Source organism: Sebastes fasciatus, chromosome 15 (assembly GCF_043250625.1).
Source record: "Sebastes fasciatus isolate fSebFas1 chromosome 15, fSebFas1.pri, whole genome shotgun sequence".
In the NCBI taxonomy this organism is placed as follows: domain Eukaryota; kingdom Metazoa; phylum Chordata; class Actinopteri; order Perciformes; family Sebastidae; genus Sebastes; species Sebastes fasciatus.
Window position 1 is genome coordinate 25,765,914 of NC_133809.1, and position 18,426 is coordinate 25,784,339.

An 18,426-nucleotide genomic window follows, 5' to 3' on the forward strand; every position below is an offset into this window, starting at 1 on the left:
TTCCCCTTCCTCTTCAGAAAATCCCTTTTACCAGATTACCAGCCAAGATTTTCTTTAACTTTCATTCATGCCATCTGTTTACAGGATGAAAATCAAAGAACGGTTTACTTACAAGATCAACAGCAAAACAACCGAGCAAAACAGGAATTAAATGCAAAATAGACAAGATGCCCAAAGTTTCGTGTTAAGCGTAGTGTCTTCAGATACTAAAAAGATGCTGTAAAATCTGATTAAATCCATGAACAAAATCATTATGGAGGACAACTGGTGGCTGAAAAGTCAAGGAAAGAGGATCAGAGATGGATATAGAATATACAGTATAAAGTGGTTGTCATTGATGCCAAGAAATTTGGGAACCATTGGTGTAGGGTGTGTCATTGAAGCAAAGATTTTCCTCCTGGCTCAAACCATAGACTGTATATACACATGGGCTTTGGGTCTCCAATTCCTGGTCTCACACAGCCAGCAGCTCCTCACAGCTCCGAAAACATCGGCCAAAGTTTTCTAATTTATTTAAATTAAACTGATCACATTGGAAATCTACATGGCTACTTTCTCGTCTGAAAAAAAATTAACACTTAATAACAGCTTTTTTAAGACTAAAAAATAGCTTTTTGGCAAGTAAAGGATGATTACTATGGATGTATTAACACTGGCGAAAGGTGACGCTAAGCAAAATAATGGCACTTCCGCTGTAAACGGAGGTGAGAACACAACAGGATGCAATGCGGAAGCACCCTAGTTCAGGCAAAGAATAAGGTGAATAGCACCAAATAATAATCAAAACCAAACTTATCAGAAATATGAACACTTGAACATACATCAGAATGATAAGAACTACCTAAACTGACAGAAACCATCTTTGGAAAAAAATGTACTTTGATTTTTTAGTTTTTAGGGGGGTGGGGTTTATACTGCAGCCAGCCACCAGGTGGCAATCAAGATGTTTTGGCTTGACTTTGGGGAGCGGTCATGTCATCCATCTTTATATACAGTCTATGGATCAAATCACAGTATCATGGTTTTAGTATATGCACAGAAACAAAGAAGTGGTGCACTTTGTTGGGAGTAGTAATTCCCTTGCAAACACTACACTAGTTGAAATAAATTCAACACTTAACATTTTTGCATATCAGCGCCATGCACATCACCTTTCTGAGATTCCACCGATAGAGATGTCTCATTCGGCGGGATATCATGAGATCACGCAAAGCAGTTTGTCTGGTCATTTGAATAAAACGTTTGCTATGGTTTGGTGGACACATTGCTTGCGGATTTGAATACAGACAGACGTGTCCTTGTTTAAGTCGAGCTGCAAATAAAACACTTGATTTCTCGTCTTGATTCGTGGAGAGGCGTATTGAAATTAATATGGCTTTTGTTTTCCGACAGATGAGCAAGCATGTCAGTCAAATCCTGAAATCCCTCTGTGTGTTCTGAAACAACAAAAAACTGTCTGAAGAATCGCCCGGCTTGAAATCTGCTTGTGTGCTTTGTGTGCACAGAATGGAAGAAGGAAAATACAAAAGAAAAAAACCCCTTCACAGACTTGATTGAGTCTGGCATACAAATCAGCAGTAGTTAGAAGTAATTTATCCTTTTCTGCTCAATCATTATGGTATATTCTTTAATCTCACATGCTATAATGGAGGACTGTTCTCTGTCATGGGGGAGAAGAAAACCTCAAGGGACCCAACCAAGGGCAGCGCCACTATCTTGCCACCCCCACTGAATGCAGAATCTAGAGTGGCTGGGATGCTGAAGATGGATGCGGCCGAGTTTCCCACTGGACAGTCAACAGGACAAGAAGTATTCGCTCATGAATTCAATTAACTGCACACAGCCACGCTCGATTGGTCAGAGCTCTGCCCAATCACTACCACTATCTGTCATGCTCCCTGCTGGAGAGACAGCGGCACACAAAAGAGCAGACTGCTGGAGATAGAACATTTAAATAATACCTTTTAATATCTACTCATTCCAGAGTTTTAATGGGCTTTTAAAATGTGGATTAAATTGGTATATCGTTCATGTGATGTACCCATTGTTATATTACACATACATTCAAATTAATCTGAATAAGAATTGTTTTACTAACTTGCAATACTTTAAAACATGTCCTCTGCATTGTGTATTCTTTGCACTGAATTGGGTATATTACAATTATCCTGTATACCAGATCTGATATAGTTATCGCTTCTGCTTTTCTTAGTTTGGTGAGTGTGAGGAAAGGTGAGTCTGGCAAGAAAAATAAACTGCTTATTAGTTTAATGAGGAGCTCATTTCCACATGATGGGTTCACAGACATTAAAGCCAGGTCTCTGCATAAGCACTCACCTAAGTACTGTAAAATAATATCTACTTAATTCAACGGGGGCCAATGACGATTCGAGAGACGGGGTGTCACGTTGGCCGCTCCTCATTTGCATGAAGTTGAAGTCCCAAGCTACTTTATGCAAATCAAATGCGTCCGACGTGTCTCGCCTCCTTTGGAAACTCACGAAAACTTTTAAACTAAGCGTTGTTGATGTAAAATAAAGACAGATTCAGCAACTGCATGGCTTATTTCTTGCATAAAATGTTTTCAGAAACATTTTGGTGAACTATTTTTGAATTATAAGATAAAAAAGTTTCCAAACGAGCCACCATGTTTATTCCGTTTTGAAAGCTAGGAGCAGCAGCCCACGAGGGAAACCTTCGTCCAATCAGGTACTTAGTGCCCTGTCTAATGGCAGCCCATCAAGCGTCCAATACTGGGAAGCGAGGCGATCCATAGCGTCCAAAAACGCCCCTGTGGACACATATCATAAGAGTCTACAGCCATGCTAGCTGCTCTGTGAGGCTGCACTTTAGCACAGCGGTGCTATGAGCTAAATGCCAACATGCTGGCAATGACAATGCTAACATGCTGTTAATCAGGTCAGGCTTTTAAAATACACTGTTTGTAGCTATACCTACAAAAAGTAATGCACTATAATTTGTATATAATTCATGTAATCATGAGACAGGACAGGTGACGTAGTATAAAGAGCGATAAAGGCTGCGAAGGGAGGTCGGGGTGGACGGATGGGTCAAACAAACAGAGGACTTGTTGTTTGTGTCCCGTGTGAAACCAAAAGTCCAAAATGTTGACTTATTCGTCATGTAACATATCACTTAAGGGTTCTCTATTCGACATTCAAAGTATTAAAATAGCAACAAACAACTATTTCCTATGTAAAGATATAGAGGAGTAATGTCTACCTGAGCAGAGAATGAAGTCCTCTGTGTGTGTTATAATCTGAGCTGCTTTGATGACAAAGCCGGGCTGGCCGCGGGTGCCTTTTAGTGTTCACAAAATCACGACTACGTTGTCGCGGCTGTATAATTACCCTTTATGATACTTTTATCCGCACACTGTGTAGTCATTTCCTTGAAATATACAAAAGACTGACCATCACATTGTGCATTTTCATTTCTCTGTATCTTATTCATTAATCACAAAAGCAACACATGTTGGCTTTTCTCACCTTTGAGGCGTCTTGCGTAACCGCACTTACTCGTCTGAAGTAAACATTGTTATCAACAAAGCACACAGAGCGGCTTTGACAGCAAAGCATCTGTCCCACAGAGGTGAGTGGTCACGGAGAGATTGTAGCCTCTGCTTAGTTCATACTGGAGGGCTTTGATTCCTCGGTGTAAACTTGATGTTCCACCGTATTTTGGTTTGATTACAGGGACGCAGGATTGGATCCGTTCTAAACAGGAAATCAACTCACTGCACTAAATTTAAGGTCTGACATATGAAGGATTGCGTACGCGTAATTGATTTCTTCATCTCAGATGGAGTCATAATTATGATATTTACTCCTCCGTTACAAATTTGACAAGAATTTTGTTAATGATGGGTTTGTTAACATCTCTGACTCAATGATTACTTCAGCAGGCGTCGGGATATGTCAGAGGCTACTTTCTGGGGACATCAAATCTGTCAATGTTGAGGTTTGTACCACTTGTAGATCGAAGTCAGTAAAGGTCATACGTTAGAGAGAGTCTTCTTTAGAGCTCCCAACAGAGTCTGTGAAATATCTCTCTCTAGCAGACTTCAGTGTACAACACAGTAAAGCCTGTCACTTGAAGTTAAATGGGTAGAAGAGCCTCAATGGATAGTATTTCATGCCAGCGTTCTACGCACAAATATCCCCTCGACAGCATTAAAATGAGATTTAGGATTGCTGTATCTTAATGACCGACTTTTCTTCAATGATGCTTAGTCCATAATATCCAGAAATGTCCTCGTCCCTGCCAGGTCAGGGTTGATTTAGACATCTGTTCCATTTGGCATATGTATGCCGGGACCACTGTGCTTTGTGCCCTGGGCCATTTAACACTTGCTCAATATCTTAAAATGAAACTGCCTGTGTAGATTGCCTTGGAAAGGTGCCTGCAACAGAAACCCAGTTTGTGTTGAGGGGATGCTGCTCGCGGAAAGGCCCCAGGCAAGAGATTAGAGGTAGAATGTGGTGAAGCTTAGTGCTGCCAGACAGGGCCTTGTCTCGACAGGTTGTATCTTCTGTTAATTGATGAGCTGTGTTTTTGTTTTGCTTTTTTACTTGCTCCTACTATTTTTGTGATTGGACACTCTGTTTAGGCTAACAATGTTTGACATGCAGAAAATTGTCAAGGTTACGGTGCCAATAGGATCCCCAGCGATCAAAAGACCCACAACAAAAAAGAGACAAAAGTGCCTCATTTTAACATACTCATGAAACTGAGATGCAACAAATATCTTATGATAAAAATTACTTTTTAGTTCTGTTGTTTTAATCCAGGCCCACAGGCAGATAGTAAAATCTACATTTAAATTAATAAAACAAAAACAAAGAATGAATGAAAATAGGTTATAATGAGGTGTGTAGAAGCATGGGTAACACTTTATACTAACCACCATTTATAAATTTGTAAACTGATAATTAAACTGAGTGAATAGTTATTTTACTGTTAACAAACAACGGAACTATTATTAATAATGTTGACTTATTATTATCAATGCTATAATTTTTCGTTACTCCAACAATTTATTGTTGCACACATTATAACATTTTATATATTACATATATGAGTATCTGTTAATGATTACGATATTTGTAAACCTTAAAGAAATCATTCGTAAAAGAACTATAATAATGACATAGATATTTGTAACACTTTGTTAATGGTTAATAATTGGTTTGTAAACCACCTATAAACATTATTCGGATGGCTATTATAAAGTTGCAATTGATGATTATAATACCTTGTTAAATTATTAATAAATATTTTATAAAGCTTCTATAAACATTATTTAGATAGTTAATACTTTGTCAATGGTTAATAATTTGTTTCTGGTCCATCTATCTATGTAATGTTTATAGATTCTTTACAAACAATTTCTTAAAGGTTTACAAATCATTTGGTAATTACTAAAAAATACTTATATAGTATATACAACGTTGTAATATGAGCAACAATAAACTGTTAATAAAAAGTTTACTAATGTAATCAGAATGTAATTTTGTTGAGTCTTATCAGCTATGATACAATATAGAATACGTTATTTTACCATTTTACACAAACTAATAATAAAAGAACATAAATTATAGCATTGTTAATAATTAGTAAACAATATTAATTATCATTTCATTGTTAACAGTAAAATAACTATTAACTAAGTTTAATTAACTGTCAATTTACCATTTATAAATGATGGTTATTATAAAGTGTTACCGAAACATGGTCTATCTAGAGATGGCAATAGAAAGACATGAGTTTATGGATTATAGTGCATGTGGCGGCCCTGTTACAGTGGATGCTCAACAACTCGAATTTGAATTTCCATTTATGTGCGAATGGATAGTAGGCTGCCAATCAACGCATAACTTGGTATTTCTATTGATTCCAAACAATACGAGAATTGATTTTTCAAGACAAAGGGTGTTTTATAACAGCAAAATTTGAGTGTCATGGAAGTGATGCATCAATCCAATGTACTCGAGCTGTACCTGCTCTGACACTAACCTCATTAAACATATCACTATAAAATGGAAGCATCTCAGGTGCCCCGATAGCTCAGTTGGTAGAGCGGGCGCCCACATAACAAGGCTGAGTCCTGACTGCGGTGGCCTGGGTTCGAAACCGACATGTGGCCATTTCCACATGTTACCCCCTCTCTCTCTCTCTCTCTCTGCCCCTTTCTAGACTATCCATTATCCTATCAATAGAGGCTTGAAAATGCCCAAAAAGTAATCTTTCAAATGGAAGCATCTCTGTTTTACAAACCTTCTCATTCAAATTTGTAAAAAAATAAAATACCTCAAGGATTTTCACACAATGCGGTATGCAGACTTTAACTAAAAAGAACACTACAGTTTGATACGTAGCTCGTGCCCTGAATTTAATTAAAGGTTATACTGTAATTATGTTAACATTTCTCATGTGCAGCCGACATTTTATCACCGTTTCTGCTTAAAGAACACTATTTGATTTTATTTCCTAACTTTTAACCTCTGCTCCAATGGGGAATTCAAATGCCAGTGAAACAAACCGTATTGCAAGTACAATGTAACTGCAGCGTTTCTGCTGCTGCCAGCGCTTTCTTTCTACATAGAGTTTGCCTGTCATAGTGGCCATTTCATTTCATTATAAATGTCATTTATATTAATTACCTCCGCCAAGGCCAAAGGCCTATGAAGGAGGTTATGTATTCACCGGCGATGGTTTGTTTGTTGGTTTGTCCATTTGGAGGATTACTCCAAAAGTCTGAGATGGATTTGAATGACATTTTTTTGGAGCGGTGGGGTGTGGCACAATGAACAATCCATGAGATTTTGGTAGCGATCCGGAAAAAAACGCTTGAGGGCTTTTATTTTTAATTCTTGTGTCCAATAAACACAAGACTTTCAACCAGAAGACCAGTGTTATTTTAAAGTTACGTTTGTGACGTTAGTGACGTGTTTTCCGTACTTCTGCTACGTTGTTTCCGTAAATATTTTACCTAGTTTACATACTCATTTTAAGCCAACCATGATGGTTTTCCTAAACCCAACAAAGTGGTTTTGTTGCCTAAATCTAACTGCGGCCATTACTGTAGTTGTGTTGCGTGGCGTAAAAATGACCCGCCTAAAGAGGCATACAAATGCCATGAAAAAAGGCTGAAATGTGTTCTCATGACACACAGAATGTCCTTATTAATGTTTAGTGCTATTTATGCGCCTTCCCATGAGATCAAGTTGATATTGTAGAATGTGAGACTTCAATGCGTTTTTTGATAATAAAGCAGGTGCTATTTACATACTGTTAGTAAGTATCAAAACACTCAATCCATGGAGGAATGCACACAGTCCGTATACAGAAACTGTGCTTTTAAATGAGTCATCAGCGCAGAGCAGAAATGCACCCAATAATCAGCCATACAGCTTAATCCAGCAGATCTTTCAATCTAATGAGCAGATACACTTGGAATAACAACATGGACATAAGTAAGTGGCCACACATACTGACTGCCTGGTGCAGGTTGCTGTTGTAGTAACTTCACTTCAGTACCAAGGAAAGCGCACATTTCATATCAGACCCAGTTTCCAAACTGCTCATGAACAGTTAAAACTCAGTGTGGTCAGCTGGGGGTTGGTGGTGAGAGGGGATGAGGGGGGATGCCATCCCCCTTGTTGCTGTAAATGCATGCCCCTTGTTAACCTGCCATCCCCCCTTTCCATCCCCTAGCAGCAGAGAGAGTGCAGGGTTGTTTAGATGAATACGTTAGTCTAGTCTGTCTGACTCATTGATCCTTTATCTGACTGAGGTTTGTGCAAGTCAGAATCTATGACCACGACTGTGGCTCTGAAATAGCAGTAGCCTAATTCTGCTGTGGTTTGATAAATCCATGGTGCTGTCTGTGGTGCTGAAGTAGCAGACGGATTTGTAATTGCGACTTTTTTCTCTGTGTCCCGCCCTGGTATTAAAGAATACAGAACTGAAAGAGTTGTTCATGGGGTGATTTGCTTGTTGTGCGTGAACGAAGCAAAACGGATCCCCCCCGATGTTAAAAATGAACAAATCACCTACTGAGTATGGACAACTTTCACATCCAGCCAATAGGGAAAGTGCCATAACTACAACCAAACGATATGCTACATTTATGTATGGGCATTTAGTAGGGAAAAAAATAAACTTATTATTAGGGCTGTCAAAAATAATGTGATAACACATTAATGCACATTAGTTTTAACGCCACTTATTTCTTTAACACAACTTGCGATTTTTAGGGCAAGCCATAGTCAAGTCAGCACACTGACAGCTGTTGTTGCCTGTTGGGCTGCAGTTTGCCATATTATGATTCGAGCATATTTTTTATGCTAAATGTGAGGTTGTTGTTAATTGATTTCCAATAATAAATATATACATACATTTGCATAAGGCAGCATATTTGCCCACTCCCATGTTGATAAGAGTATTAAATACTTGATAAATCTCCCTTTGAGGTACATTTTGAACAGAAAAAAAAAGTGTGATTAATTTGCGATTAATCAAGATTAACTGTGGATAATCATGTGATTAATCACAATTAATAATTTTAATCCATCGACAGCCCTGCTAATTACTTTTCTGTATGCACTTAACATGTTTTTTTGAATGTTCATTTCCAAATGTGTCTTTCTTGAATATATGAAGAAATAAGGAAAAATGTGTATTAATCACAAATAGTTTCAATACCACTTGGAGCTGCTGTGGACCAGCATATAGTTGCCTTGTGCAATTGAAATATGAAAGGTTTTAGTGTCTGAAGCCAGAGGCCTTGAACAGTAAATGTTAATATTAATTAGCAGTGCAAAAGTTAACTCGGCAAGTTTGATCCCGCTACTGAAAGCTTTACAAGTAAAACATCATTAAAAGTGCTGACCCAGTGTATGGACACTGCAGGGGGTAAAATGTTTATCGGAAGATCTATGTACTGAACAGGTTGTTTTTATGTCAGAGGGAAAATCACACCTGGAGCCCACAACAAGGATGGAAGTAACGCACCGCTTGCAACAATCTTACTCACCTGCCTGACATCATTCAGTCTGCACTCGTGTGCGTCTACGGATTGATGAGCACCGGCAGAGCTGACGAGTCTTTACAAAACTGACACTGAATGTGTTATACTCTAAACCCATCCGTATGGGCCACTGCGTCGCTGTGTGACATCTCTCCACTTTTATCCATTTTCTCCAATTTTGACATTCTTTTGATCTCATAAACACACTCTCATACTGTTGTGACAATAAGGGGTTCATATTTTTGTTGAATATCTTCATATTTTTTAAAGCCTACGCTTGTTACCCAACAACAAAAACTGGGGTGATGAGTTTATTCATGCAGTCAAAGTGAAATTGAAAACTCAATTAAAGGCTTATGCTGGAGATGTTCTGAGTATTTAAAGTACCATGACACTGAATGGCTTTTTTCCCCACTACAAAACCCCCCCTCCATCACCCATCCATCCACATTTCTAACACTCTGTCCACTCCACCGGCTCTCTCCAAACCCATTTCCTTCATTGCCTCCACGGGGCCGTGTGTGTGATTGATGGGCCCGGGGACTCCCCTCACGCTGCTGTGTACCTAATCGCAAAGTATAGACTCGCCGTAACGCTCCATTAAGGGCCTGCCACAGCAAGGTGTAATGGTTAGGGAAATGGGCCAGGGAAGGGAAGGTCACCGGTTCAAATTCCCACGGGGATTCGCCGCAGCCTTGTCCCCGGCTACATGTCCAATTGGAAAAATGAATTGTGACAGTTTGCAGGGCAATACATGAGCACAAATGCGCATATGCTCGTCAGTGGACAAACATTGTTATAAGCGTAAAGGCAAATGTGACCTTCCGGCTCGCCACGGTGCTATGACATGCAAAGTCAAACCTGTTATTGACACAATCTGGTAATGAGCTTAGTCAGACATCACAGTAGTCTCTGTTTACTCTCAGGATGAGAAGCTGTAGGAGGTTAAGAGTGTCATTGACAGGTTTGAAGCGCTTGAATAATTACGTTCTCTGCACCGCTATGCCACAACCGCCGGAGCAATACTAGCAGAAGGTGGGATTCTAACTTCCTGCCAGGAGGATGAGCTCCAGAGATGGGCATATAACCACACAAGTCACTTTAGGGGCAACAAAATTGGATTGCTTGTTGGCCCTGTGACTGATGAGGTAATTAAAGTGGAAGGGTATGGAGAAAGAAGTCAGACACTGCTCCATTTATTTATCCCGTATTGACTATATCTCCTCGCACTTCACTGGCTTGAGTAATCGCCGCCTTTCTGCTCAAGAAAACAACTGAGAGGGAGGAAATGGACGTAGTCAAATTTCCAATTCAGATTCTAAAAGATCACAAGGGCAGCTGATTAAGGCGGAATATATGTACAGGATTTAGAATCACCTGAAAGTAAATGTCTACCATACACTAGAAGACATTGAAAAGACTTTGAAGAGACTAAAGTCTGACACCCTCTCACATCTAAAGACGATGTGTCTTAACACAGAGTTTTTAGTCACGGACTATACTATTATGCAAATACTGGGGATCTTGCAGGGTCACAATGTACTACTATAGACTACAACTAGATTCCTTTTGAGATGATGTCACATCCTGCTCCTGGTGGAAATTTACAAGAAGAAAAACTGTTGAGAAAGAAGTTGACAGAAATTCTCTCTCAATGTTTACTTTCTACCCCGTTTTCTGCTTCCTGTTTGGTGCTGGAGAGCGTACATTTTGGTTGTTGTCAATTTTTTGCGTTTGTGAACTTACGATAATATTAAACTTTTTTTATTTTATTGGAACGTCAAGACGAGAAAAAGACCGACTTAAGACAGCTTGGACTTAGTTTTATGACCACCTGACACTAAACGATCGAGATCACGGGAGCATGCCGCAACTCTCGCAAAACCCCCGCGATTTTATTCTGACATTGGAAATATGTCTGCGACAGTGAAATCGCTTGAAAAGTGATTTGGTGTAAGGTCGGTAGACGTGGGGGATATTATGACTTCTGACTGTTAATATTGTATATCTCAAGGCAGCTCAAAAAACGACATGTAATAACGCACCCCGAAGAGATTGAAAATTATATTAATCATTAGTTTTTCTCTCCCACTGATTTGAGAATCCTCAGCATGAATCATGATTTTCTTATTAATTTCCTCCCAAGTCTGCAGGAAAATGTTATGCAACCGTACCGTCGAGAAACACAGAACATTTTGTGTCCACAGACTTGAAATTAAATTTCACACCTTTGGGAATAAATCAAATATACAATTATTCAAACCCAAGTTTGTATCAGACTTTGCTCCACCCAACCACCCTGAAAAGCCTGTCAATACAGGTCATTAACAATAGTAATTGGCCGATTTTGAGTGCAGGGTCCTGGAAGAAATAAAGCAAACAAACTACTGTTGCCAGGGACTGAGTGGTGAGAGCCTTAATCGAGCGCCCTGGCTTCATGTTCTCTGCTAGGTGGGAAGGAAAGTAATTCGAGCCCAGGTTTGTGACAGGTGCTGGAGGGGGAAAGTGGGGGAGGTTTAGAACACCGCGAAATGTGGTGAGGCCACACGGCGAGCGTGCCGAGACGGATTAGGGCTTAGTTTGGGAGTGGGATGTGTATAGTGGGTGTTGTTGCTGAGGACCCAGGTGGTGCCTGAGGAGAGGACAGCACGTCTGCGTACTTTTTTCTTTCTTCTCTCTACTAGCCTCAGCTTATGTGCTGCCTGGGCAAGAGGAACACAGTGAACCCATGAGCCGAGAACAATTAGACACTGTTCAACCGAGGCTGGATTTGCATGAGCAGCAGCACCCGCAGAAATAGACAGTTAGACAAAGAATCACTGGAGAGTACAGTATTGATTTGTTTGTGTGTTTCAGTTACTATTATGTTTTTCTTTGTTCTGCACTCCTATCAGAGGCTTTTCTCCTGCTGCGGGATTCTGGGGACAATTTGGGGAAGTCAACTCAGGAACTACTTCAGTTTTTTTTTATAATTTTAGGATTAAAGCAGCAGTAGGCAGAACATTTTTAGCATCATTGTCCAAAAATTCCATAATAACCTTTCAGCATTTTGTAATTCAAGTGTCCTGAGAGAAAACTAGACTTCTGCACCTCCTCATGGCTCTGTTTTCAGGCTTTAGAAAATCTAGCCCGTGACGAGAGACTTTGGCCAATCACAGGTCATTTCAGAGAGAGAGAGCGTTCCTATCAGCTGTCAATCACTCGTGAACTCCAATCAAACAGTCAAACTAGGCAGCGTTGATCAAATATAATATTAATTAATATTCTGTTACTGTGATGCCTATTTCTCGTGCAAAATGTTTTCAGAAACATATTTTAGTGAACTGTTTGCAAAAGTTTGTGATGGGCGGTGCTTGGTATTTCCTCAACTGATCTCAACATGGCTGCCGGGTCACAAACTTTCTCATTTTACAGCTAAACAGTACACTACAAGATGTTTCTAGAAAATATTTTATCCAAGAAATAGGCATTAAAGTAACAGAATATTGATTCATATTTGATCAGCGCTGCCTAGTTTGACCGTTTGATCAGAGTTTGCGAGTGATTGACAGCTGCTCAGAGACGGCAAGGCTCCAGCTCGGCTCTAATTTGTAGTTTTCCTCCGGTTTGTGAAATCTTTCAGATGTCATTAGGAGCCCCGGAAGACACCGGAGGACACAGAGGCACATTATTTTTTTTTCAGACTACCTGTCTCGTGCACTACTGTCAGGATATAGTGACTGTTTTCTATTAATAACTTTTTTTAATCATATTTGCGCCAACCTGCCTACTCCAGCTTTAAGTCTAGGTTAAAGCATTTAAAGTTAGATGTGCATGTTGAGAGTAAGGGAATTATAAATATGAAATGTGTGGGCATGTTAGCTTGTCTTTTTCATTATCTCTTCCTCTCTCTCTCTCTCTTTCTCTATCTCTCTCTATCTCTCTCGCATATATGCATTTACATATCTGACAACCAAATCCAGCTCATGTAATGGGGAAGTCAGGTGTTGCTGATTTGTTGCCAGCGCAGGCCAGCTGTGAGAAACTCAGCTGCATCAAACGATGAATTGTTCCCTGTGACTAACTCCTCTGACCTGACCTCGAGTCCGAGCATCCCATCTCAGCCGAATTTGAAGAATTAGAGCTAAACAAATATTTCCTGTTGAGCGATGCTCCTCATTCATGCGCAGTCAAATATTGACCGAGCATAAGAGCTATTTCATTGTTGCAGATCTCAAAGAGACTCTGCCTCTGTAAGAGTAGAGAGGGGATTGAATTTTTCTGGGAATGTGTGCATCTCTCTGAATTCAAAAAAAGATGCCTTGGGGGATGATCTGTATGGTTTTATAGAAAAATACAAAAGGTAAAGCCCACTTCTCTTTCCTGTGTGTAGCATAACAAGTAGTGGAATAGACTGAAAGATGTTGTGAAAAAATGCTGGTCCGTCTCTCAGACTTCAGTCGTAAAATCACTGGCCAGAATTCAGTGCAACTGAGGATGATAATAGGAGAAAGGTAGGGGAACAATAACAAGAACATATTTCAAGGTGTCCACAGTGTCCAGTAGCACCGTGCATATGTCACTGTCCTATAAACAGGCAAAACAAACTCCTTTCTGGTGGCTTCATGTTCTTTAGAAAATAACCACAATTAAAAAAATAATAATACAACTCAAACTAAGGGCACATTTTTTACTGACACAAGGTGTGGATTTCGATTATAATCTATGTAAGTCTACATATCTGGTATCCCTGTTTTTTTGTGTTGATATCATTCAGTTTGCAGTGGGACTGGTGTTGCTGTTCAATGTTTAAGAAGGGTTTTATAATTCATTCAGCATGTTCCCTGTAATGCAGACGCAATATGGCACAGTACAATATCTGAGTAACTAAAAATCACAAATAAAGTGCAAACTGAGAAGCCTCTCTGACATTTTTTAACTGTCCAATCAACATGACTGAAGATCAAATGTAGTGGGGAACATGAACAAAGTTGATGTGAATACACAGGGAATAACTATGCAAGATTGCAATTATAAAAACATTATTGCTAATGGTGGAATGCAACTAAGTACATTTACTCAAGCACTGTAATTGGTACTTGTACTTTACTTGAGTATTTCCATTTGATGCTACTTTATACTTCGACTCCACTACATTTTGGCAGTCTATATTTCACTTTTTACACCACTACATTTATTTGACAACTAGGGCTGTCAAAGTTAACGCGATAACGTGTTGATGCAGATTCGTTTTAAGATTTTATTCATTTCTTTAACGCATTAACGCAATCCATCTTTCAGAGTTTGTCGCTGGCTCATTCTTAAAGCTAGAGTAAAGATACTGGTATCATATGAAGCTAGAAAACCTAATGAATCCATTGGTACCAACCATGTCGCACTAGCTTGTCGCCAAGGAGGCTAAATAACGCTCCAAATGTATGCAAAATTTTGGCGAGAAAAAACTGTCATGGCCATTTTCAAAGGGGTCCCTTGACATCTGACCTCAAGATATGTGAATGAAAATGGGTTCTATGGGTACCCACCAGTCTCCCCCTTACAGACATGCCCACTTTATGATAATCACACGCAGTTTGGGGCAAGTCATAGTCAAGTCAGCACTAATTGTAATCACGTGATGCTATATATACATTATTCTGAAATGGGCCATTCTGCATAATAAATACTTTAACTTTTGATACTTTAAGTACATTCCAGTGCTTATACTTAAGTAAGATTTTGAATGCAGGGCTTTTAATTGTAACAGAGTATTTTTTACACTGTGGTATTGCTACTTTTACTAAGTAAAAGATCTGAGTACTTCTTCCACCACTAATCATTGCACATCTAGTTTCAGAGATAAATGTAGGTTTGTAAGGACAACGTTGTGTAAGCTACTTCATATCAGTGTGGGAATCTGTTTTGAGTGCTGCTGCCAATTTTAAGATTTAATTTAGTGCGCTACTGGAGGAGGACGCCTCTTGGTCATCCCTTACTTTTTAATTCCTTTTTATGTGAGATCAGCAGACTCTAACGTGGTCTGGTAAACAAGTTGGGTAACTTTTCTTACACAAGCCCGAAATGAAGCATCTTCAAACTACACAGTATTTCAACATGTAGCTGCTTGAAGGGTAATGATATATATCAAATACATCTGGTTATTTTTGTTATACATATACAGAATAACAGTCCATTAACACAGCACCAGCTTGGTAGGACATTTTACACCTCTTTGCCTACCAAACATCTGCCCGTTAGAGGAAACACGGATGTTATCAATATTTCCTCAGTAACGCACACTTGAAATGTTTAAGCGAGGGTTGCTGTGCTTCTGCGTCGTGCTCAGAGGAAATTGAATCAGTTATATTAATCCAATTTCAGGAGCTTTCGAGGTTGACAGAGAAGGATATTATTGCAGTCTAGCAGTCTGCGCATTTCATTGCACAACATGGTTTAACGAAGTTAAAAATCACAGAATGTAGCTGTGCAATTTTCGGTTTGACAGGTTTGAGCTGCTTTGGGAACTCGGTCACTCCGCAGACATGTGAGACACATTTAGTCCACATACATATTTCAGAAACTGTGACGGGAAACACAAAGTGGAAACAAAAGAAAGGATCCCAAGAGTTATCACCCTATGTATCGGTTTGGTTGGACCACTTCACATTTGGTCTTTTGACTTAACTAATCATTGTAGGTGAATATGAAGATTGTTCTATCGATTAACTCATTGATCATTTAGTCTTTGAATTGACGAAAATGACAATAACATGTCCATCAAACGAGCCCAAAGTGACGTACAATAATTGTCAACTTTGACTTAAAAACAGCCAATATTGGTTCAATATTTAAGTTTGCATTTTGGAAGCTGTAACTAGCAAATGTTGGTGGGCTTCTCACTCGATAAAACACTTATTTTTAGTCTTATCTACCTCATATAACAGGTTGTTTTTCACAGATTCATACAAAATGTTATATTAAACAAAATCATCAATAGTGCCCAAACAAATGAGTATAGAGCAGCATCATCATTTCTGAAAGGAACAACATAAATGTGCCAACTTACCCATGGTGCAGTTGGTGGTGAAGTGGGGCTCGATGGTGGCCGTGTCGTCCTGTGGTACCCGCTGATCGTAGCTGGCCGAGACCCGAAAGGGCGATCCTCCGTGGGTCCCCAGGCTGAGGTGCACCACCGCCCAGCTGCCAAGGAGAGAAAGCAGGAGTAGGATCAGTGTGAGGAGCAGACACCACGGCTGACAGAAAGACCCACATCCGCCGCGGGGGTCGGGGGTTAGGGTGGCTCGGACAGCTCGGGCCTGCTCTGCCTGAGCTCCCAACGTCTCGGAGGAGGGACTGTCGAGGGCTTCGGCGGAAGCCGACATAGGGGCTTCCTCATTGCCTTCCATTTTGGGAGGGTCCCCTTCTTCCTTTGTCTGTTGATGCATGGCCCCCCGGTATGTGAGCCCACCCCCAGACTCCCTGGGTCTAGCGGAGGTTTAGGTGCGAGTTGGTGCCTCACTTTGAGAGCTTACGGCTGGCGTGGAGTCAGACTATAATTTGAAGCCAATATTGCAGCAGATGTGTGGTCGAGCAACAACAACACGCTCAGGTCAAGTTCTTACGTGTTCGCGAGCTGCAGTCCAGCCTTGAATGCTGTCCTCCCTCAGCCAGCGGCTGGCTTCATGTAGTTTAACTGTCCCTAATTTTATTAAGCAAATTGAGCTGTTTTCTCTTTGGCTCCAAGCTCATCGCCAATCTCTCTCCCCCTCCCTCTCTCCCCTCCCCCTGACTCTTGCCCATCCCTTCATTTATACACTGACACCACATATAGTGAATGGACTACTTCCTTAATGACATTTCTGAATGCCGCACACACAGGGCAATAATACCTACTGATTACAGTACCTATACAGACACACACACGCACGACAACGTACTGTGTGCTTGAATGCAAGTGTCTTCACAGTAGCGCATGCATGGCTGCACACTGTAACAGAACTTTGTTTAGCTATTTGCTTTTACTTTTTGTGATGCTATCCATACTATATATGACATGTCACATCAACAGCTCATATATAAAAGAGAACATACTTTGATGTTACAGTACATCATGATGCTCCCACTGTGGCTCAACAGACGCTGAATTCCTCCTTTACCATCTTTACTGAAAGAACTAGAAATGCATTTAACTGTAAATAGAAAAACATATTTCTGCAATATAAAACATTTTGTAAAGCTGAATCGACATAAAACATACCGAAGCCTGATGTATTTTTAGCCAGCATTAATGTAATTTGACTAAAAAATCGGACAAAGGACAAAAAATATTCATATTAAATCAAAGGTAAAAGGATTCATTCATAGCAACATACTCACAAAGAAATGTGAGCAAACTCCGCATCTGTACATAACTGATAGACCTCTGCATGGTTTACTGTATGGTTTAGTCTCACTGCTCTCATCAAACCTGCTTCCAGTAGCTGTTTTTAGCATAAAAGCTCAGATAAACCCACAATCAAGGGGCTACGTCCGGGTCTGAAAAGTGAAGCCAATGCTGAAGTGCCTTAAACCTGCATTATTTCAAATAGCCAGCAGGGGGCGACTCCTCTGGTTGCAAAAAGAAGTCTGATTGTATAGAAGTCTATGAGAAAATGACCCTACTTATCACTTGATTTTTTACCTCAGTAAACATTAAAGTAAACAGAGTTTTTGGTCTCAATCGCTGGTTTCAAGCCTTCTTCAATTCAGCATGATGTTCATTTAGTAAACAAGGCAAAAGTGAGCATGGCTCACCTACCCCCGCTCGCTGCTTGACCCCTGCTAAAGTAGGGCTAAATGTTTTGCCCTATTGGAGAAAACCATACTGTCAACAATCATACCAAATTTGAAGTTCCTAAGTTAAATACTTTTGGACACTAAAGAGTCGGCTGTTATTTTTTTTCCAATACGTAAGCCTGTTTTTCGCTAGCCAAAATTAGCATCCCAATTAATACCACAGTTACCACTAGGACCGTCAGGATCTTTATTTTTTCAAGATCCCACAGCAAAGAGCGTCCGTATCCTTTTTTTTGCGCTGATCAGTCATTAATGTCTCATCAGTCTTCATCTCTTTAGCGCACTGCAACAGTCTCCCCGCAGTTCTTAAAATAGTCACAAAATTGAATCTATTTGATTTTTGAACATAGACACAAACTTGTCTAAAAAAATATTTTCGTGATGCTCAACATGACTTTCAAAAACATATTTTTCGTGCTTTTTCCTACAAATGTCCAGCAACATGTGACGCTTGTGTCAGCTTCCGCTCCAGTCCAGGGACACAAACAGCGTTCCCCTGGTCGAATGTCCAGTGTTTTTTGACCCACCCATCCACCCAGACCTTCTCCCTAAGCGGCGTTTGT

General features: G+C 40.0%; 1 protein-coding gene across 3 annotated transcripts in view; it reads right to left on the reverse strand.

Moving 5' to 3' along the window:
- alk (ALK receptor tyrosine kinase) overlaps positions 1-18,426 on the reverse strand; it is a 484,391-nt gene that overhangs the window by 112,730 nt on the left and 353,235 nt on the right. For all 3 annotated transcript variants that reach the window (XM_074661350.1, XM_074661348.1, XM_074661351.1), the window contains exon 5: positions 16,095-16,228. In XM_074661350.1, coding sequence (XP_074517451.1) covers positions 16,095-16,228 — 134 coding nt within the window. The remainder of the gene's footprint in view (positions 1-16,094; positions 16,229-18,426) is intronic.